Raw genomic sequence first — 22,949 nt, forward strand, 5'->3', positions numbered from 1 at the left:
TCTGAGATGTTTTGAGTGTGACATTCTCTTGTTTGTTGCTTTGGAACAACCCCCTCCTTGAAGAGCTGTATGACACATACCTCAGAAGATTCAGTGTGAAGTCCAGAGTAAGCCTTAGAGGTTGTTTTCCAACCGTCTCATCTTGCACATGAAATGGCCATGCAACTAATAAGCAGCCAAGCTTATAGAAATAAAACCATGGCTCCTGGTCCAGTGTTCTTTCCATTGCACCATATTGCCTTACTCACTAAAAATACATCAGTGGATTGAAAAGAATTTTATTTTGATTGTTTCGGAAGGCAAATGTGGCTGTTCCCTTTGACATATTTTGGCTTAGGCACTCCAGGAGGGAAATAATTATAGTGGGTCAAAGAACAGAGATGGAGGTGCCATCAAGTCAAGGGCCTAGAAATGGACATGGGGACTTAAATACTTAAAACAATTGTTGTTTTATTTATGTGACATTTGGCCCCTGAATTGACTGAAGGTACCCCCACCCCCACTCCCTACTCCAACCTAGTACTCCATACCTGAGGCCAAAGAAATCCTACAACTACACACACCAACTGAACATCCCCCTTCCTCCCCGCTGCAAATTGTAGCTTTGCAAGTCCTTCACTTTTGCCTGGGGAGAGAATGATGAAGTGAAGTGGCAAAGGAGGGAGGAGACAAATGGTTATTTTGGGGCATACTCTACCAGGCTATGAATCTTTGCCTTCAAGCTATCCAACAACCTTTTTTCCACTGTATCACCCCATAGCATCTAGTTAAAGAACTAGGATATAAAAATTCAAATTGAAACAAAAACCAATAACCTAAATAAAGGACTTCAAGGCAATTTCTCTATATGCAAGCTGCTTTGAGACTATGGTATAGAGGGGAAGGCCTTGGTCAGCTTCCAGAAAGCCTTGGAGAAAATTAATCTATGATATGTACTCAGCAAATCAGAGCACTCACCCCTTGAAGAAAGTGGGCTTATTTCAGAATCAGCCAGCTGGCTGAGTTGCTTCCAAAACTTGAGAGTTCACAGTTACCTGTTCAGGTTCAGTGCAGCGGAAAAACATATTGGCTCATTTCTAGGATTGAGCTCAAGGAGATGGAAAACAAACTGCCTATGGAGACCCTTGTAGAAGAATGTGGAGAGAACAGAGAAAAGTGCAAGTTAAAAGACCAGTCAGACAAAGAAGAAGGCACCAGAGGTAGGCCAATGATTTCTGGGTACAATCTGTCACTCTTTACTGCTATGAGCCCAGCCATATTGCTTAGCCCAAGGTAAATAAAGTTAAATTTACAAATAATCACTATATTATTATTATTACTTTTTTTTTTGAGATGGAGTCTCGCTGTTGCCCAGGCTGTAGTGCAGTGGCATAATCTCAGCTCACTGCAACTTCCACCTCCCAGGTTCAAGCAACTCTCCTGCCTCAGCCTCCCGAGTAGCTGAGATTACTGTCATGTGCCACCATGCCTGGCTAATTTCTTTATTTTTTGTATAGATGGGGTTTCACCACATTGGCCAGGCTGGTCTCGAACTCCTGACCTGAAGTGATCCGCCCACCTAGGCCATCCAAAGTGCTGGGATTACAGGCGTGAACCACCACACCCAGCCACAAATAATCACTATATTATTTCTAACAAATACATTTTATTCCTAGAATCCTGCATCTGACCTTAATTATGAGCTTACTTACTTTATGAGCCTTAGATCCTATGACTCTCAGGCTCTTAGATCATCATCTCTTTGCTGGCTCCCCATTGCTCAAAAGGGCCAAAACTCAGATGACTACAGGCAGGTAACGCAAATGCAGGAAGTGGTCTGGATGTAAGTGGGTTGGAGACGTTAGCTTAGTTAACATTTCTTATGAAAAACAAAGAGTGGCAGTTTTATCACATTGATGTCTATAGAAGAAAGTTGGATTCTCATACCTATGTCTGCATCTAATCTGTTGTGATAGGTTGTTTTGGTGGAAGCAAATGAAGAAAATCCTAGGACCCCAAAGATTTTTTGTTTTTTTTAACCAAAGACTTTTTATTTTCTTTTTGAGATGGAATCTCGCTCTGTCACTCAGGCTGGAGTTCAGTGGCACAATCTAGGCTCACTGCAACCTCCACCTCCTGGGTTCAAGTGATTCTCCTGCGTCCAAGCGATTCTCCTGCGTCCAAGCGATTATCCTGCGTCAGCCTCCCCGGAAGTAGCTGGGACTACAGGAGCGTGCCACCATGCCCAGCTAATTTTTGTATTTTTAGTAGAGATGGGGTTTCACCATATTGGCCAGGCTGGTCTCAAACTCCTGACTTCAGGTGATCCACCCGCCTTGGCCTCCCAGAGTGCTACAATTACAGGTGGGAGCCACCACACGCAGCCATAGACATTTTGAAAGGGTCCTAGGGACCCCAAAAAGTATGGCTTGCCAGGCCACACTTTGAGGACTGTTCCTCTAGCAGATTGTTGCTTTGCGGAAATGTGGCCAAGTGGTATCAAATCTTCTAATTTTTCCAATTTTACTGTATGTGTTACTAAAGTGAGCACAATCTTCTGATTTTTCAAAAGAAGCAGAGATCCTGACTTTAATGTAAAATCTATTGGTTGTTAAATGTTGACGACTTTTGTTGATATTGAAACAAAAAATGCTAATTAGGCCAAACAAAACATACCAATGGGTGAACATTGGCTTGTGCATGTCTGTTTTCTATGTGTTGCCTACAGGATTGCATATCAACTTCTAGCCTAATATTCATATGCTTTTATTTCTCTAGTCTCATCTCCCACTGTGCCCTACACAGACCCCTTTTTTGGGCAAAATTATCTATTCATGTTCTTCTTTTTTTTTCTTTGAGGTGGGGTCTTGCTCTGTCACCCAGGGTGGAGTGCACTGTCTTGGCTCACTGCAGCCTCAACCTCCTGGGCTCAGGTGATCCTCCCACCTCAGCCTCCTGAGTAGCTAGGACCACAGGTGTGCGCCACCATGCCTGGCTAATTTTTGTACTTTTTGTAGAAACAGGGTTTTGCCATGTTGCCTAGGCTGGTTTTGAACTCCTGAGCTCAAACGATCTGCCCACCTTCGCCTCCCAAAGTGTTGGGATTACAGGCGTGAACCACTATGCTCGGCCTATTCATGCTCTTCTAACATGCCTGCCCTTCCCCAACTTCATCCTTTTGTTCATTTTTTTTTCCTGCAGCCTGAATTGTCCTTCATTTTCTTTCAATCTATCTCCATCCTACTCACCTTTTAGTACCCTTTTCACATCTCACTTTCTCCATGAAAACGTATCACTGAATTCTGAAGTGGCTTCTCTCCTCTGAACATATCAGATCCTTAAAGACTACAACATTTGGCTGGGCATGGTGGCTCACGCCTGTAATCCCAGCACTTTGGGAGGCCGAGGTGGGTGGATCACCTGAGGTCAGGAGTTCGAAGCCAGCCTGGCCGACATGGCGAAACCCCATCTCTACTACTACAAAAAAAAAAAAAAAGTTAGCTGGGAGCAGTGGCGTGCACCTGTCATTCCAGCTACTTGGGAGGCTGAGGTGGGAGAATTGCTTGAACCTGGGAGGCAGAAGTTGCAATGAGCTGAGATTGGGTTACTGCACTCCAGCCTGGGCAACAAAGTAAGACTCCATCTCAAAAAAGAAAAAAAAAGACTGCAACATTTATTTGTGACTTATACATTTTGCATCACTGTCCTAAGTTGTTATTTATTAAATGTATATTATAAAGCACTTAGCACTGTTAGCACATAAGATGACCTCCAAATGGGAGTTCTCACTTTTTTGTTTGTATCTTATTTTTCTCTTCAACTATATCTATTGAAAGATTTTTACAGGCAAAATGTCTAAATCTACAGATATCAAAGTTGTAAAACTACCACTGTTCATTTTTCATAAGAAATGTTAACTAAACTAACATGTCTCCTGGTTGTGTTATATCCAGCCCACTTCCTGCATTTATGTTACTTGCCTCTTTTTGTCCTCTAAATGCTTAGCACAGTGCTTTCTTTGCAAATATACAGCAAAAACATTTTTTTATACCACAATAGAACAAGGGGTGATTATTTAAAGATAAGAGAGTGTATCTTATATGAAAATTTCCCTTGGTAAAAACTACACAGTTAGTGGTTTGAGAGTTGAAAGGAGACTCGTTTTCATTCATTCTTTATTCTACAGATATCTCATCACCCAAAAGACTTCGAGATAGACAAGCTTTGTTCCCTGCCAAAGTGACAAATGTCAGCTTGCTGGAAAAGTTTGAACGAAGTGAGAGTGGTGGGAAGATTATGACCCCTGAAAGGTAATGCATTGACTTTTTTTTTTCTGTTGTACTTTACTAAATATATTTTTGAGTCATTGCTTGATGCAGGGAACTGTAATGTTCATTAATTCATTTATCCAGTGTTCTTTAGAGCTTTCTATATGCAACATGATGGGAATGATAAAGGTGACCAAGGTTCACCATCTAGTGGGAAAGCCAGACATATGCAGAGGGATAAATTACGATTCAGTGGAATAGATGTTACGACACAGGCAGAAACAAAAAAGCACAGAGTTGGGATCATCCAACTTTTTCTGTAGATTTGGGATTCCCAAATCTACAAAACTTTCCTGTTTTCCAAGTGCTTGGATATTATGATGTGACACAGTGTTATATTTACATCAAATTGGAAAGTAGTTTTGCCAAACATAGCCAGCACTCCATTAGTTCTCAATAAACATTACTTGAATGAATGAGTGTATTACAATTTATCATGGTCGTTTTCTTCTTGTGATGGTATGTCAAAAGATTTCTGAAATATTTTATCCTCCTCTCTGAGTAGGATACTTTTTAAGACCTCAAATCAGTCAACCATACTCAACCATGCTCATTCATTGTTTACTGAGCACCTAACTATGTACTTTGCATTGTGCTGCCAACCTTTAATTTATTAATGTGTCAAAATTTATCAGCTATCATATGTGCAATTTATGTACTTTGTGGATTACTAAAGTCATGTTAAAAACTCTAGGAATGCTTGTTTTGGATAATATCACTGTTATGAAAAATAATTGAGAATTAGATGTATAGTCCTCGGGAATTTAATTCAATACAACAAACATTTAGCACCACCATGTGTCAGGTACTATTCTAGGCACTGAAGATTCAGAGTTACAGATGTATAAACCTGCTTTTATAAAACTTACAGTCTTGCAGGAAGACTGAAATTTAAAAAAAAAATGCATGCAATGAAGACAACAAAAGTACAGAGGCTGCAAAAGGACAGAGTAATTGTTGGAAGTGGTTGGTAAAGGTTTCCTATAGAAGTTGACTCAAAAATGTTTGTTTCCTGTAGAAGTTAACCAAAAAATAGGCCAGGCGCGGTGGCTCACACCTGTAATCCAGCACTCTGGGAGGCCGAGGCAGGCGGATCACGAGGTCAGGAAATCAAGACTATCCTGGCTAACACGGTGAAACCCTGTCTCTACTAAAAATAAAAATAATTACCCAGGCGTGGTGGCGAGGGCCTGTAATCCCAGCTACTTGGGAGGCTGAGGCAGGAGAATGGCAATGAACCTGGGAGGCGGAGGTTGCAGTGAGCCAAGATTGGGCCACTGCTCTCTAGCCTGGGTGACAGAGCAAGACTCCGTCTCAAAAAAAAAAAAAAAAAAAAGAAGTTAACCAAAAAATGTGTTTTGTGCTGATTACTAAAACAACACATGTTTATCACAGAAATTTTGAGAAAACCAAAAAAGCAAGAGTTATAAAAAATCACCCATAATCCCTCTACATAGAGGAAACTTTATATTAACCTTATGGTGTATGTCGTTTATTTCAATGCATATACAATATATACAGATACTTACACTTGGAATATACACAGTTTTTAAATAAAATTGAGATATTATATGGATTTTTGTTACATTTAATAAGTGATTTCCCCATGACATTAAGTATTCTAAAACCTTAACAAATAATTGCACATCATCTTAATGAAAGATTAAACCTTCTGTTTAACCAATCTCCTATTGGATATTTAGATGGCTTCCAGTTTTTAAGTACTATAAATAATGTTGTGAAAATATATTTAAACATAATTCCTTGCATACAACTGGATATTCCATAGGATAAAAACTTTTAAGTTTCAGAGATAAGAGGTGAGTCCATTTTCATACCTTTGATACACATTTCCAATTATCTTCTTCATGGTTGTAGCAAATTATCCTCTCAGCAACAGTAATATGAGAGAGTGCTATATTTTCTACAGCTTTGCTAATACCTTAGCAAAGTGAAATGATGGTATTTCATTATTGTTTTTAACCTGTGTTTGATTTCTAGTGGGTTTTTTGTTTTGTTTTTGAGATAGCATCTCACTCTGTCACCAAGGCTAAAGAACAGTGGCATGATCATGGCTCACTGCAGCCTCAACCTGCTGGGCTCAAGTGATTTTCCTGCCTCAGACCCTGAGTAGCTGGGACTATAGGTGTGCACCACCACACCAGCTAATTTTTTGATTTTTTTTTTTTTTTTTTGTAGAGATGGGGTCTTAGTATGTTGTGTAGGCTGGTCTAGAACTCCTGGCCTCAAGCAACCCTCCCACTTCGGTCTCTCAAAGTGCTGGGATTACAGGCATGAACCACCACACCTGGCCTGCATTTATTTTTATCTTGTTTCTTGGCCATTTGTAGTTCTTTTACAATTTTCCTGCTTGAATCCTGTGTCCTTTTTTAACTGGGAGCTTTACTTTTTCTTAAAAACAAGTTGTATTTCTTATAAAGAGAACTTCACATATCATAGGTATGAATAGTTTTCTGATGTGTATGTTTTAAACATTTTCCCAATTCTTTTTTTTTGTTTAAATTTTGTTTCTGCACCATTTAGTGCACAGAAGTTTAAAATATATCTTTTCTGATTTACCAACCTGTCCAAGTCCCCAAACACCATGTTTGGGAATGTCAGTCCATGATTACATTTTCATTTTGAAAAAAATATTCTTTTAGAAGAGTAAAGAATGATTTAGAGGGATAAGATTAGCAGCAGAGGAAGAGGTGTAATAAAATGGAAAAGTGTAGCACAATTTAGCAGATCAAGGCAGTAGTCTAGGCAATCAGTTTCCAACAAATGACCCTAAGGCCTCAGAGGGCCTTAAGAACATATCAAAGGCTGAGAGTGAGTTAATGTGGGTGGGACTCTGTGCTGTTTTTCTGTTTTATATTATTGGGGTTTGAGTAAGATTTGTTTAAACTAAGAAGGATAGGATTTTCATTGTTTAACAGTTGAGTATAACTCGTCTGGGGAAAGGTAATAAGGGTATGAAACAAAGATCAGATGGAAAGCTTTAGCTTTGTTGGGGATTAGTTAAGGGAGGTTAAGAAGGAGATGTCAAAGATGACCCCAGATTTTGGCTTAGGTAACTGGGAGAAGATGGCACCATTATTCAAAACAGGGACTACTATAGGAAGTGCAAATTTGGCTGGTGCTGAAGGGCATGTAGTGGTTAGTGAGTCTGTAAAATATTCACTCCGAGTTAGAGGATTAAAAAAAATACAAATGAATCCTCTTGGATCATAAGAAACCAGATTGAGACATATTTCTTATTACTTCTTCACGTCAGTTGCATCTGACAGGTTATTTAAATCAAACCTTTAGGGAATCAGCATTCGCCCCACCCCAGATTTTGAGGCCTAAGAGAAGTTATTAAAAAATAAAGTGTTCTGCTTCCAGCAATATGGTGGTCTAAATAATCTGAAAAGGTCTTCTACTGAGAGCCAAATCTAGTCCACCATATATTTTTATAAATAGTTTCACTGAAACACTGCTATGCCCATCCATTTGCATATTATCTGTACCTGCTAGTTGTGTCAGGGACTGTATGGCCCTCAAAGCCTAAAATATTCACTCTCTGGCTCTTTTCATAAAAAGTTTTGCAACCCCTGCTCTAAAGGATCTTATTTTCATCTCAGGCTCCTGACTTCTGACAGATGGAGTTGGGCTAAAAATGAGGTCAAAATCCAAAATTACAAAGACCAAGTGGAAATAAGCTGCCACATAATGAGAGCCATCAGAAACAAAAGATGGAAGAACTGAGGTCTCAAGGATTTTGGATCCTGAATATTATAAAATACAGAATATAGAATAAGTTGTTTAAAATCTTTACATAAATTAAAAGAATGGAAAGTATGAACAAGGTATAAGAAATTAGAAAACATGACCAGTGTGGTCAGAGTCGAGCATTTGCATTTTGGAATTGCAGTAAGGGAGTGTAGACTTATACAATACTTAATTCATTGGTTATTCAGAAGACACATTTTATTACTTTTTCCAAATGAATAGAGGTTTGTAGTGGGGCACTTTCTCATTTTATGCTGTGGTTCATTTAATGTTAGTTATTTGGTACTTTGTAATTTGCTGAACCTTCTTTTCTAGCTTGAGTACTTTTACAGTAATTGTTTTATGTATACTTGAAGACATTGTATACTACTATTCCTTAGATGTAAATTTCTAGATATTTAGATATTAGCTAAACCTTGTTAAAATAAGTTGTTAAAAGCTTTTAAATCCTCACTATTTTTTTCTTTGAGAGAGATATTAAAAATATTTCACCATGATGGTATATTTTTCAGTAATTACATCAATTTTTGCTTCTTAAGCAATATTAAATTCTACACGTCTAGGATTTTTTTTGGTAGATAGTTCTTTTTATCATTATGAAATATTTTCCTTTGTCTCTACTAAAATCTTTTGCCTTCATTTCTGTACTATGTAATTAACAGTGCAACATCTGATTAGTATTTACCTGGAATAGCCTTTTAATGCCATTTTAAGAATTTTTGTGTTTTATTATTTCATGTGTGTCTCTACTAAATAGCTTATATTTGGATGTTTTAAAACTCAATCTAGACTTTAATTTCAGTTATAATTATTGGTATATTTGAACCTATCTTTACTGTCTTATTTTGTATTTTCTATTTACTGTGCATTTAACTTCATTATTACCCCTTTTCTGTTGGACTGATCTCATTTCTTTAGTATGCTTTGAATTTCCTTTGACCATGTTTCTTCAGTATGCTTTCAATTTCCTTCAAACTGCATCCCCTTCCAAACCTGTATTTTTTTTTGTCTAGAACTTTTGTTCCAATTTGGTTTTAAGTGTTAAAACATTTTGTATTATTTTATGGTCAATAATTAATTTGGATTTGTCAACATGTTTTACCAATTTCTTTGGTCACCATCATTTCTTCTTCTCTTTTTTTTGCCCAGGCTGGAGTGCAGTGGTGTGATCTTGGCTCACTGCAACCTCCGCCTCCCACGCTCAACCAATTCTCCTGCCTCAGCCTCCTGAATAGCTGGGATTACAGGTGCACACCACCATGCCTGGCTAATTTTTGTATTTTTAGCGGAGACAGGGTTTCACCATGTTGGCCAGGCTGGTCTCGAGCTCCTGACCTCAAGTTATCCACCAGCCTCGGCCTCCCAAAGTGCTGGGATTACAGGCGTGGGCCATCACGCCTGGCCTGTTTCTTATATCCCTGTCCTTCCTCCTAGGTTCATTTTTCTTCTTGCTAAATTATATCCTGTAATGGTTCCCTGTCTTTTCAGTACACTTATTCTTTGTATTGCTTAAAATGATTCTTACTCTGTTGTCGCTCTTGAGTGCTGATTCTTGGTTCATAGTTATTTTCCTTCAGGATTTAAATGATATTGCTCCATTTTCTCCTGACAGTTGTCCTGATGCAACGTCCGAATCAATCTGGTTGTCATTTTTTCTTGTAGCTTTTAAGAATCTTTCTTATTTCTTGATGTTCTGCATGACTATTCTTAGGAGTCATGATTTTCTGGAAAATTCTTACCTGTTATTTTCTAGAATATTGTTCTTTGCCATTTCCTTTATTCTAAAAATTCAGCACTTCTATTAAATGCATGTTTGAGCTTCTGAATCTGTTCTCTATTTCTCCACTTTTAAATATTTTCATTCTTGGCCTGGCGTGGTGGCTCATGCCTGTAATACCAGCACTTTGGGAGGCCGAGGTGGGCAGACCACTAGGTCAGGAGTCCGAGACCAGCCTGACCAATATGGTGAAACCCCGTCTCTACTAAAAATACAAAAATTGGCCCAGCGTGGTGGTGTGCACCTGTAATCCCAGCTACTCGGGAGGCTGAGGCAGGAGAATCGCTTGAACTTGGGAGGCAGAGGTTGCAGTGAGCTGAGATTGCGCCATTGCACTCCAGCCTGGGTGACAGGGCGAGACTCTGTCTCAAAAAATAAAATAACGTAAATAAAATTAAAAAATAAATATTTTCATTCTTCGAGCTGCTTTTCAGGTGATATTATCAGTCCTATTTTCTAATGAATTAATACTAGTATTAATATTAATACTCATCCCTAATTCATCTCCCTCCACCACACTGACCATGGGCACCTTCCACCTGAAGGACTGCACTGGTTTGTTTGCTTGGAATGTCTTTTCCATCAGATGTCTACACTGTTGTTCTCTTACTTCCTTCAGATATTTACTCATATGTCACTTCCTTGGTAAGAACTTCCCTGGACATTCTTTTTACAGTTTAACACTCCATTCCTCCAGCATTGCAAGGCATTTATCATCATGGAACATACTATAGAGTTCACTTATTTATCTTGTCACTGGGCTGTCTATCCCCATCAGAATGTTAATTCCATGAGGGCAGGGACTTTTGTATGTGTGTATTTTGTTCTTCATTGCTTCTCCTGTGCTTAGAACAGTGTACATGGTAAGCACTCAGTATGTGTCTGTGGAATGAATACATTTCATCCCCATTTCACACAATTGGTAACTGAGACTTTGCAAGATTACACAGCTGGTCTGATGTCAGTCATCTTGTAAGCAAGAAAGCTGGGATTCAAACCCACCTTTATCTACACAAATTCAGATTCTGTGGTACATATTCTTAACCTCTATACATATAGCTGTTCTGAAGTAAACCACTGAGATATTTTTCTTCATCTTATACTTGCCTCTAAAATTATTATTGCTCTTGAGGTCAGATTGTATTAAACATTAATTAATGTTGCATTGTTTTTATAGCTTATCATCTCCAAGTTGTCTGAAACATGACAGTGAGATGAAGCCCCAAACATCTCCAGCTTGCCAGGATCATAATAAGGCAGGACAGGTACAGTGTTTCCAAACAATTAAGCCCCATCAGAATCTTACACTGATTTTTGTTTCTCAAAGAGAGTTCTGGGAATCTCTCTTGCTTAATTATATAAGTATGGCTCAAGTACTCAAGTACTCAGGCTCAAAACTAGACTATGATAAATCTATCTACTAGTCAAGATGTACCGGTAAACAAAAAAGAGTTGAGAAATCCCTTTGTAAGTTTCAGCTGCTATAAATACTTCTGATGAAGTGAGAGTTCAGAAGATCCTTTAGAGTATTTCCGGGGTCCACTCTGCAAATCTCATTTTGCTGTCACTAATATACCCATTAGTAATAGGTTTCTTGATATACCTAGCCTTTGGAGAGCTTCTGAAGGGAATGTGAAAGCAAAAAGGTAAAATGTAAAAATTTATTTGTCCTGAAATTTGGGATTGTAGGAAATGTGCTATGTATGTTTGCAACGAGCACAACGAAATTCCCCGTTGTACTACAGTGAGGAAAGGAGGAGAGAGATAGAAGATGAGAGACTCATACAGCAGTATCAGATGTTGAAGGATCAGGAGGCTCTCTTCAGACACCAGGTAGTCCAACACCTCAATTAGTCTTTAATATGGGGCAGTAGAATATGATTATATAATGTAATTTATTATTATTTTTTATTGGCACAGGGTCTCACTCTGTCACCCAGGTTGGAATGCAGTGGCACAACCTCTGCTCACTGCAGCCTCGATCTACTTGGGCTCAGGTGATCCTTCCACCTCAGCCTCCAGATTAGCTGGGACTACAGGCACACGTCACTACACCTGGCTAATTTATGTATTTTTTGTAGAGACGGGGTTTCACCATGTTGCCTAGGGTGGTCTCCAACTCCTGGGCTCAAGCATTCCTCCCGCCTCTGCCTCCCAAAGTGCTGGGATTACAGGCATGACCCACTGAGCCCAGCCTATAATGTAATTTAAAAATGTTCCATCATATGTCTGTACTGTGACATATCTAATCATGTATTTACTGTTAGACTAAAACTTGCGTTGAAGTTTTCACTAATAATAAACAACACTGGGATAAATATCCACGCAGTCGAATGTTTGCACATATCACTGATTTTCTTTAACCTAAGGTCTGAATTTTAAAGGTGGAATTATTGGATTTATGTTTCTTTATTTCTGATAAAATATAACTCTGGTGAAGGCTTTTACCCTTCAGATTCATGTCCTATTTCAAGCAAAGACAGAATGGCACTTTTACACTTGCTGTATCCAGATTTATGTGGTGTCTAATAATTGACCCTGCTGCCTGCCCTTTCCTGCATTTGTGATGAATTCTTCCATTCCTTAGATCCCTCTAGTGGTGGTACCTAAAGGCCAAGAATAGGAAATAAAATACCTTTCCCAATATACTTTTATAAATCTATAGAGATATTAGAAAGTACCATTGCCTCCAAAAGGCAGGTTTCTACCATGGCTGGATTATTTTAATGTAATAGAATTAAAATTTTTAGGGGCTCCACTTCAATATGTAATTTAAAATTTAAAAATAAATTTTTTTTTTTTTTTTACAATAGATGAAAAGTCTGGCTATTAGAGAACAGAATCAGAAAAATGCTGCCTATAATCTTGGAGTTGCTGAAGCTATAAGAAGCCACAAGAATGAGAAACCAGAATTTTATGTAAGTCTTTTAAAAATTTCTATTGCGAACACCTGGCCCATCTGTGAGTCTTTGGATCCACTCCCTGTATTGCAGGTTGTGCCTTATTTTTTATTTTTATTTTTTGAGACGGAGCCTTTCTCCGTCACCCAGGCTGCAGTGCAATGGTGTGGTCTCGGCTCACTGCAACCTCTGCCTCCCGGGTTCAAGTCATTCTCTTGCCTCAGCCTCCCGAGTAGCTGGGATTACAGGCACCCGCCACCATGCCCCGCTATTTTGGTATTTTTAGTAGAGACAGGGTTTCACCATGTTGGCCAGGCTGGTCTTGAACTCCTGGTCTCATGATCCGCCCGTCTTGGCCTCCCAAAGTGCTGGGATTACAAGTGTGAGCCACCATGCCCGGCCAGTTGTGCCATTTTTTTAAGCAGCGGAGTTGAAAAGTGGGTGGTGCAGTTTGAAGCTTTCTTCTAGGGCAGGTGTTGTCCAGTGTCTATAGCCACACCACTCACGTTCACTGTACCGTTCCCACTAGTCACTGCAGGTCTTGTTAATTATGGTAATTCTCAACCAGGACGTGGGATGGGTGGAGAGAAGGGAGCAGTATACTACTAAAGTCCAGCCCAAGGACCTAAGAGAACCAGCAGTATCAGCATTGCCTGAGAGCTTGCTGGAAATGCTGAATCTAGGGCCCCACCCCAGACTCCCTGAATGGGCATCTACGGTAGAATAAGATCCCCAGGTGATTTGTACTTGCATTAATGTTTGAGAAACTCAGATTCAGATGGTGGTGAGCCAACTGCTTCACTGCTTGATTTAATGTTTTCAATCATCATGTGCCTACCTTTATTTCTGCCTGAATCTTTCTCTTTATATACCACCATCTAGGTAGTCGACACTCCGGACGTAAATCTAATAAAATATAATTTATTTATTCATCATCAAACATTTATTGAATTCCTCCATGCCGGCCACTGTGCTGGTGTCTAGGAATACAAGGTTCCCTCTTCTGAAAAGGTCTCTAGTGGGAGAGACAGACACTTAAAGAGACAACTGTGTAGTATAATAAATGCGATGATAAATCTCTGAAAAAGGGCACTATATGAGCAAAAGAAGAGATTCGTTAACCTAGACCAGAGATCTGGAAAGACTTTCTGGCATACAAGAGTTAGGTAAAGAAATCAAGGGAGGAAGAGCATTCCAGGCAGGGAAGCAGGGAAGGAAGGAGAGAGAGAGCGAGCATGGGGCTTCTGAAATTTAGGCATGATCTTTCTCTCTCCTTATATATAAGCTCCAGATTATATTTATCACTGCTGTGTATCTCTTCTTTGATATATCTATACACATCTTAAATTTAAAAAGACCTAAACAGAATTTTTGATTCCCTCCTTAACCTGTTCCTTTCTGTCTTCTCATGTTAGTAAGTGGCATCACCAACCAGCCATTTTTGCACAAACCTGTATCTAGTCATGATCTCAGTATTCCTTCTCTGTTCCTGACTTCCGATCATTTGCAAGTCCAGTTGCCTTTACCTCCAGAATGTATCCAATATCTGTCCAAATGTCTTCATCTTTAATGTTGCCACATTGAAAGTGTTGCCAAGCCACATTGTTATGCTCAACTTCTCCAATACTTCCCTTAGATTCACTGCTTGCATTCTTGCTCTTCTATAATTTATTCCTCACACAGCGGCCAAAGAGATATTATAATATTGTTAACCAAAACATACTATTCTCCCATTTAAAACCTCCACTGGCCTCCCATTGAGTTAAAATTAAATTTAGACTCCTCACCTTCAACTATCATATTCTACACGCTTTGACTCCTGCCTTCCTCTTGGTCACTATGCCTTCTCCTTTCCCTTGGTCACTATGCCTCAGCCACAGAGACTTTTTTTTCTGCTCATTGAACATGTCTAGCTTGTTTCCATCTAGTGTCTTTGCACTTAATGTTCCTTCTGTATGGAACACAGGTCTCCCTGATATTTACAATGAAGGTGATTCATTTTCTCCATGGAAAAGCCTTCCCTAATAACCAACCAGTTTAGCTCTTTTCCCACCCAGCCACTTGCTGTCATAAGGGCTTCCTAGCACTTAGCACTATCTTAAATGACCTGATGTACTGTTTCTTGTTCATTGTCTGTCTCCTGCATCAGCATGCAGGCTGGATGAGTGTGAAGATCTCTGTTGTTGCTCACTGTTGGATCACCAGGGTCTAGAATGGCCAGGCCCACAGTAGGTATTCATTTTGCCCTCTTTTCAGCTCCTCTCTGTCCTTGCATGATTTCGCATGCCCTCAGAATTCCTTCTTCCTTCCATCTGGATGTTGTAAATGCTAACTCACAACCTACTCCATGGAGTCCTTTTTCATCTCTGTCTCAGCAATGGGATTCCAGTTGAAACTGACCCATTAGTCCCACAGACAGGTTTTTTTCGTTTTTGTTTTTGTTTTAAATAAACATAGAAATTGACCCTTTTGGTCTTAAAGCTTGAAACTTAACATTTGTTTTATCTGAGTTTCTTCCTCAGAAAAGAACCACTAGTCCTTCCAAAAAGTGTCAAAGAATTGAAACTCACCAGATGATTGCATTCAGACAATGAGCCAGGCCTCTCCATTGACCATGATTGCTTCCTTATCCCTCCCGAATTCTGGTTTTCCCATACATAGTTTCAATTCTTCCCTGCTATATAAACCCCTACTTTTAGTTGGTCAAGGAGATGGATTTGAGACTGATCTCTCATCTCCTTGGCTACAGCACCCAATTAAAGCCTTCTTCCTTGGCAATAATCATTGTCTCAGTGATTGGCTTTCTGTGCTGTGAGCAACTAGACCAAACCCCTGGTGTTTTGGTAACACAGTCAGCTCAGCTCAGCTTCATCCTTGAACACACTCATATGATTCTATAGGTTACCTCAACACCAGCTGGTCAGTGTGTTGAGGGCTGGGCAAATATTATAAATTAAGAAATACTGTCTGATTTATTTTAGTCTTCTGAATTATTAACCTTGTTTTTCGGTATTCTAGCATAAATGAATTGCTTCTCTTTCATTCTAGAAATCCTTCCTATTTGACAAACGGCCACTCAGTCCTGAGCTTAATGCTCTTAAGCAAGAGGAATATTCCCGGAGTCTCCTGAAACAAATGGATAACAGACAGGAAAACAAAATAAAGCAAAGACAATACAGAGAGTTGATGGACCGCCTGGAACAAGTGCAACTCACAGAGGAGTGAGTCCAGCTACACACGCTCTGACAAACGGATTTGGAATTTTCATGTGAAGTTAATTTCCATGTAGGATTGAATCAGCATTGGTAGTTTCATTAGCACACTGTAACCAACTGAGCAAACTAACCCAGTTAGCAGCCAGTACTGAAATGAGAAAAGTTCCCTCGTCCCCCTCGCAGGGCGTGCAATGGGGGTGTGGCTTGCTTCTTCAGTGCCCTGCTGCTCAAACCTCTAGAAGCGCATACAGATGGGCAGGCTGTGGGGCTCTGGCCACACGACAGTATCTAGGGGTGAATGTTTACAGCTCCTGAAGCCCCAGTGGGCATGTGTTACAGAGTGCTCTTTTAGTTTAGCCATCTGTAGGTGGCTTGTGTTAGTCAGCGCAATAGACCCCTGTCTTATTGCAAGGAGAGAGGGCTTTCTGTATCCGAGCGTTCTTGCCTTGGTGTACCAGAAGAATTGGATCACATGTGGGCTTGGAGAATGAGTGCAAGGTTTTATTGAGTGGAAGTAGCTTTCAACAGATGGATGAGCCAGAAAGGAGATGGCTTTCCCCTGGAGTCGGGCTGCTGTGCGTCCTGGGTTCCCCTCCAACCACCCCAGCCAAACTCCACGTCATTCCGCTGGTTGATGGCCTGCTGGTGTGCCAGTGGCTGCTGGTGTGCTCTGGACATCCTCTCAGCATCCAGCCACTTGTGTGTTCCTCTGCTGATGTGTTTCTCTCGACATCCAGCCGCTTTTGTGCCTGCCTGCTAGGGTCTTGGGGGATTTTTATAGGCACAGGATGAGGGTGTGGCAGGCCAGCGTGGTCTTGAGAAATGCAACATTTAGGCAGGAAAACAAAAATGCCTGTCCTCATCTAGGTCCGTGGGCACAGATGGAACCCTAGCCAGGGACCATGTCCTAGGGTGGAGCCCTAGCCAGGGACCATGCCCTTTCCCCACTTCCATATCATTTAAAGGGACCACGCTCTTTGCTTCCCAGCACTTCCCTTCTGTATCAGTACCACAATTTTTTATTACAAAAATGAAAAAGCTGTCATAGTTATCATTATAGTAGTGATGGTCAATCTGTAATTACTATAATATAGAGCATCATCTTGTATTGTTTTTGCAATCGCCAATACCAGTAGATGAAGAAAGGGACTCGTCTTGAGCAGCTGTTCTTAGCTATTAGATGTTCAAATGACCTCATGGCAAAGCTGAGGTTTTATTATAATTATGTAGGGGGGTCCCATGGAACCTGAGGGCAGGAATGTACAGGGAACATAGGAAGGACTGGAACCAGAGACTAAAAAGCCATGTAGAACGGCTTTCCCTCTGCTTACATACATATGCCTAATGGGGCCCACATTTTTGCTGCTGAGATTGGGAGAGCAACTATGGAGGCCGTTATAGTGTGAAGAGAAACTCCTAAAACAAACAAGAAGCAAGTTTCTGTGATGAAAAAAATCTATTTCTATAAAATGTATATGTTCCATTATACTCACTTGAAAGATCATATATGGATTCTTTAGAAGTTACATATAATAGAACCATAATTTTTAATAGGATAGGTAACTTAAGAGATTTCAAAATAAATCAGTTTATAGAATGAATAGTCACTTCCTGCTTTCTTATGTAGATTTTTAAAAGAACTGGTGGGTGTGGGAAGAGGTGGAGTGGTGGTGATGTGTCTGCTGTTTTAGTAGTAAGGCATTTGGACAATATGGTCAGTCACCTGCCTATACCTGTCCTGTTTGTCCTGTGTTCAGCACATTGTTCACTAGCGTATGGACTTTTTTTTTTTTTTTTTGTTAGATGGAGTCTCACTCTGTTGCCCAGCCTGGAGTGCAGTGGTGTGATTTTGGCTTACTGCAACCTCCACCTCCCAGGCTCATGCAATTCTCCTGCCTCAGCCTCCTGAGTAGCTGGGATTACAGGCACCCACCACCACCCCCGGCTAATTCTTGTATTTTTAGTAGAGATAGGGTTTCACCATGTTGGCCAGGTTGGTCTTGGACTCCTGACCTCAAGTGATCTGCCCACTTCAGCCTCCCAAAGTGCTGGGATTACACACATGAACCACTGTGCCCGGCCGCCTATGGATTTGAATTACTCTTTTCTTTCTTAAAATAAAAGCTACCAGAATAAAACATCAATTTTTATTTACCAGACTCTTGTTCCTATTTAATACTTATTAAACATGTTTTGATGATGTTAATCCATATTACTAAAGACTGCAAAACTGTGGTCCATCTTCTCTTGTTCTTAACTGCCAGACTTGCTGCGCAAAGAGCGAAATTTTTAAAAGATAAGATGGAAGAAACACAGTGTTACAAGAGAGCTTTGGATGCACAGGTAAGGGGACAGACAAATATTACTGTTTTTAAAATTATGCAATGCGTCAATAACATCCTAAAAATATGTGTAAGTTGTTACGAATATTTTTATGTGTTATGCATTTGGTAGTTTTTGTGCCCCGCATTCCTTCCTGTAAGATACTGGTATTTTACTACATTACAGGGTTGTGCATAAAGCTTATTCCCTGGTAGAATGATAACCTGCATTATGTGTATCTCTGTTTAAGATAAAGAACAAACCCTCCCGGCTGCCCGCCTTTGAGCCAGACTCCTCTGAGCCCATCTTTGGTAAGAATGAGGGTGAACTGATGGTGGAAAAGCAAAAGCGAGAACAAAATTACATGAAACACCAGCTGGAGGCAGCTGCTAACCACAAGAGGAAAGCCATCCTGCATCAACTAGTGGACCAGAGGCGGGATTTGCAAATGCTTCAGAGGACACAAAGAGAGTAAGGAGACCCCTGATCTTTCTCCCTCCACTTCTCCTCACTTATTCCGCTTCCTTTCTCTCTCTTTCTCCACCCTGTCCCTGCCCCTCATCTTTCTCATACAATAGTGGAGAAGTAAGAATAATAGCTAACACACTGAGGAGTTATTTGTGCAAGGCATTGTTTTAAACTTTTTACATGCTTCATCTTGTTTTATCCTAATTCATTATATGAAGAAAAAGTTATTAAATAAATTTTTAAAAACTTCTCTTGACACTTTAGTGTTTTCCAAAGTGGCTGTACTAATTTACATTCCCAACCAATAGCATATGAGAGTTCTAGTCCTCCCCATCATTCCCAGAATTTGGTGTAATCTGTCTTTATTTTATTTTATTGATTGAGACAGGGTTTTGCTCTGTCACCCAGGCTGGAGTGCAGTGGCATGATCATGGCTCACTGCAGCCTCAACATCCTGGACTCAAGCAGTTCTCCCATCTCAGCCTCTGGAGTATCTGGGACTACAAGCGAGTGCCAGCACGCCCAGATAATTTTAAAACTTTTTGGGGAGACAGGGTCTCACTATGTTACCCAGGCTGGTCTTGAACTTCAGGGTTCAAGCAATCCTCCTGCCTCAGCTTCCCAAAGTGTTGGGATTACAGGTGTGAGCCACAGCACCCAGCCTGATCAGTCTTTTTAATTTTGGCTGTTCTAATAGGTGCATAGTGGTGTCTCATGCTTTAATTTGGATTTCTTTAATGACTAGTGATGTTGAACATCATTTCATGTGCCTATTTGCCATCCGTATATCTTCTATGGTTAAGGGTAAAATGTATCAATCCAAATCTTTTGCTTATTTTATAAACTCTTTTCTTATTGTTGAGTTTTGAAAGTTCTTTATATATTCTGTGTATAAGTCCTTTATCTGATATATTTGTAAAGCCTAAACATGCCTGAAAGGAAGATGTCTTTCCCACTGATTTTTTAAAAAAATTTATTCCCTTAGGTAAGCATTCAGCTCCTCTTTAGCTTCTGTTTTATAACAGCAGAACCACCATCACTTGTCCCATAGTGGGAAGCAAAGTGTGCTTTCCATAGCCAGATATGGGACCCTCTGTATTTGTTGCTAAGACTATGCTACTTCCTCTTCTGCTTCTATCTGTTAGCTTCTCTAGTTATTTCCTAAACTTGGAGGGTTAAAGTGTCACTTTTAAGTTGTATGACTTGGGCCAGATCACATGTAAGGTATCTGAGCCTTACTGTCCTCATATGACAAAGAAGGATAATCACATCTGCCCCTCCTAACCTTAGTGGGAGAATTAGATGAGATTATGTATGTGAGAGCATTTTTGGAAACTGTAAACCTGTGAACAAATCCCTGTTTCTGTATTGTCAGATCCTTGTTTTCTATTTACATATTCTTTACTGGTTATGGCAGATTCTCTCACTTCCCTTATCTTTTCCAACTCCCTGGTCCTTCTCTGGTTCATCTCAACATGTGATCTCAGATTCTCTTGTGACAAATAGAAGGCCACTTTCTTTCAGAGGGGATAATTTAGTCAGGGTGATCCAGACAGGACTGCTAAGCTATTTATACTTGTTTTTTTTCTTTTTGCTCTTATTTTCAAAAGTAAAAATTCATGCTCATTAAGAGAAGTCAATTGAAGGTGAGCCGGGCATGGTGGCTCACGCCTGTAATCCTAGCACTTTGGGAGACCGAGGCAGGCAGATCACTTGAGCCCAGGAGTTTGAGACCAGCCTGGGCAACATGGTGAAACCCTGTCATTACTAAAAATACAAAAATTAGCTGGGCGTGTTGGTGTGCGCCTGTAATCTCAGCTATTCGGGTGGCTGAGGCACAAGAATGCTTGAACCTGGGAGGCAGAGTCTACAGTGAGCTGAGACTGCGCCACTGCACTTCAGCCTGGGCGACAGAGATTGCCTCAAAAAAAAAAAAAAAAAAAGGTTAATAATTTCCCCTACTAAGTAGCCAATATATATGTGCATATTGCTTAAATAGGAAAATTTTTAAAATTTTTTTTGTAAAAAATAATTTAAAAGTAGGTTACATATTAACCTTATTTATAAAAAAATTTAAACAATTTTTCCTATTTAAGCAATATGCACATATATATTTTTCCTTCTACTTTTGTAAATGAAATAGTCTATGAGATCTTATATATTACTCTGCAAACTAATCTTTCTTTAACCTAACAATGTCATATACAAGTCGGTACATATATATGATTCATTCTTCTTTAATAGCAGCATATTATCTATAATATAGATGTATAGTAATTTAACTTTTGCATTATTGATGAACATTCATTTTGTTTCCAGATATTTTGTATTAAACATTTTTAATATATATTTTTATACTGGTTCTTTTGTTTCTATCAGATAAATTCCCAAAAGTGGGGGGCTGCTGTGTCAAATGTACGGTACATCTAATTTTCCTTTTTTTTTTTTTTTTTTGAGACAGAGTCTCACTCTGTCGCCCAGGATGGAGTGCAGTGGTGCGATCTCGGCTCACTGAAACCTCTGCCTCCTGGGTTTAAGTGATTCTTATGCCTCAGCCTCACGAGTAGCTGGGACTACAGGTGCATGCCACCACTCCTGGCTAATGTATGATACATTTGAAATATTACCAGAAACTGACAGTTGAATTTCTAAGAAGGCATAGCAACTTGCTTCTCAGCAACGTTGTGAGAATGCTAGTTGTCCCCTGCACAATCTCTGCCTCATTTTTTTACTTTCTGGGCATTTAAAATTATTTTAACCTATACTTAAAAAAATAACATAATAATGGCCAACAAGCAATTGAAAAAATGATTAACAACACAAATTATTATGAAAGTGCAAACCACAATCACAGTGAGATACCATGTCACATCCATCAGGATAGCTACTATGAAAAAAAAAACACGCGTTAGCGAGAAGTAGAAACCTTTGTGTACTGTTGGTGCGAACATAAAATGGTACAGTTGCTATGGAAAACAGTATGGTGGTTCCTCAAAAAATTAAAAATAGAACTACTGTATCATCCAGTAGTTCCCCTTCTGGATATGTATTCAAAAAAATTGAAAGCTGATCTCAAAAGATATCTGTACAGCCATGTTCATAGCAGCACTTTTTGTAACAGCCAAGAAGTAGAAGCATCCCAGGTGTCCACCGACAGATGAATGGATAAACAAAATGTAGTGTGTGTATATATATACACTGTACAATGGAATTGTTATTCACTCTTAAAAAGGAAGGAAGTTCTAACACATGCTACATTGTGGATGAACCTCAAGGTCATTATGTTAAGTGAAATAAACCAGTCACAAAAAGACAAAATACTGTATGACTCCACTTATATGAGTTATCCAGAGAAGTAAAATTCATAGAAACAGAAAATAGAATGTTGGTTGCCAAGGGCTAGAGGAGGCAGAAATGGGGAGTTGTTTAATGGGTGTAGTTTCAGTTTTGTAACGTGAAAGCGTTCTGGAGATTGGGTGCATAACGTGAATGTATTTAACACTAAGTAACTGTACACTTGGAAATGGTTAAGATAGTAAATTTTGTTATGTGTTTTTTTAAACCACAATAAAAAAATCTACGAAAAGAAAAATAACTTATGAAAAAAGTAATAGGTACTCTTCAGTCATTGAGCTCCAATTACACGATAGGCACTGGCACTTCCTGTGTATCATTTAGTCTTTATAATAACCATACAATAGCTGTTCAATCAGTGCTTGTTAGATGAAAAGGTGTGCCGTTTAAGGAAAAAGTGAGACAGTATAGAGGACATTAACTGATTTTTATTGGAGGATCCTGACACCCAGTGGCCGTTGCTACCTGTAACACAAAGCCCTTCAGAGCAGGCTATATCAACAGTTACATTTTGTGAAGCTCCTTCTAGATTTCAGTGAGAACTGACAGCAAAGGTTCCAGTTTGGCAAGAAATAGACACATAATCAGAACCAGGCTTAAGGTGATTCACAACAGTAGTGATGGAGTGTTTGGAGACCAGTGATAGAAACACAACAGTGGGAATATCTCCCTTTGAAGAGACAGATTACACTGCAGTCAATTCTTCGATGACATGGCCTTCACCAAACATTCCTGTTTTATTTTCTTGCCTTGTTCACAATGTTAATGTTTTCTCTATTTTCTTTTCCCTTGCTTAGTCACTTGTGTTTATTTTCTCTTTTTGTAGACTTTC

The 22,949-nt window shown here is 39.5% G+C and overlaps 1 protein-coding gene across 4 annotated transcripts in view; it reads left to right on the top strand.

The window, feature by feature from the left end:
• CCDC81 (coiled-coil domain containing 81) overlaps window positions 1–22,949 on the top strand; it is a 48,353-nt gene that overhangs the window by 21,793 nt on the left and 3,611 nt on the right. For 3 of the 4 annotated variants that reach the window (XM_054438015.2, XM_063671304.1, XM_054438017.2), the window contains 8 exons: window positions 1,081–1,199; window positions 4,166–4,289; window positions 11,036–11,123; window positions 11,548–11,691; window positions 12,672–12,776; window positions 15,807–15,979; window positions 18,238–18,316; window positions 18,546–18,766. In XM_054438015.2, coding sequence (XP_054293990.2) covers window positions 1,081–1,199; window positions 4,166–4,289; window positions 11,036–11,123; window positions 11,548–11,691; window positions 12,672–12,776; window positions 15,807–15,979; window positions 18,238–18,316; window positions 18,546–18,766 — 1,053 coding nt within the window. The remainder of the gene's footprint in view (window positions 1–1,080; window positions 1,200–4,165; window positions 4,290–11,035; window positions 11,124–11,547; window positions 11,692–12,671; window positions 12,777–15,806; window positions 15,980–18,237; window positions 18,317–18,545; window positions 18,767–22,949) is intronic. The other variant, XM_054438016.2, reaches the window with a different exon arrangement.

The sequence above is a fragment of the Pongo pygmaeus genome, chromosome 9 (assembly GCF_028885625.2).
Source record: "Pongo pygmaeus isolate AG05252 chromosome 9, NHGRI_mPonPyg2-v2.0_pri, whole genome shotgun sequence".
Taxonomy (NCBI): Eukaryota; Metazoa; Chordata; class Mammalia; order Primates; family Hominidae; genus Pongo; species Pongo pygmaeus.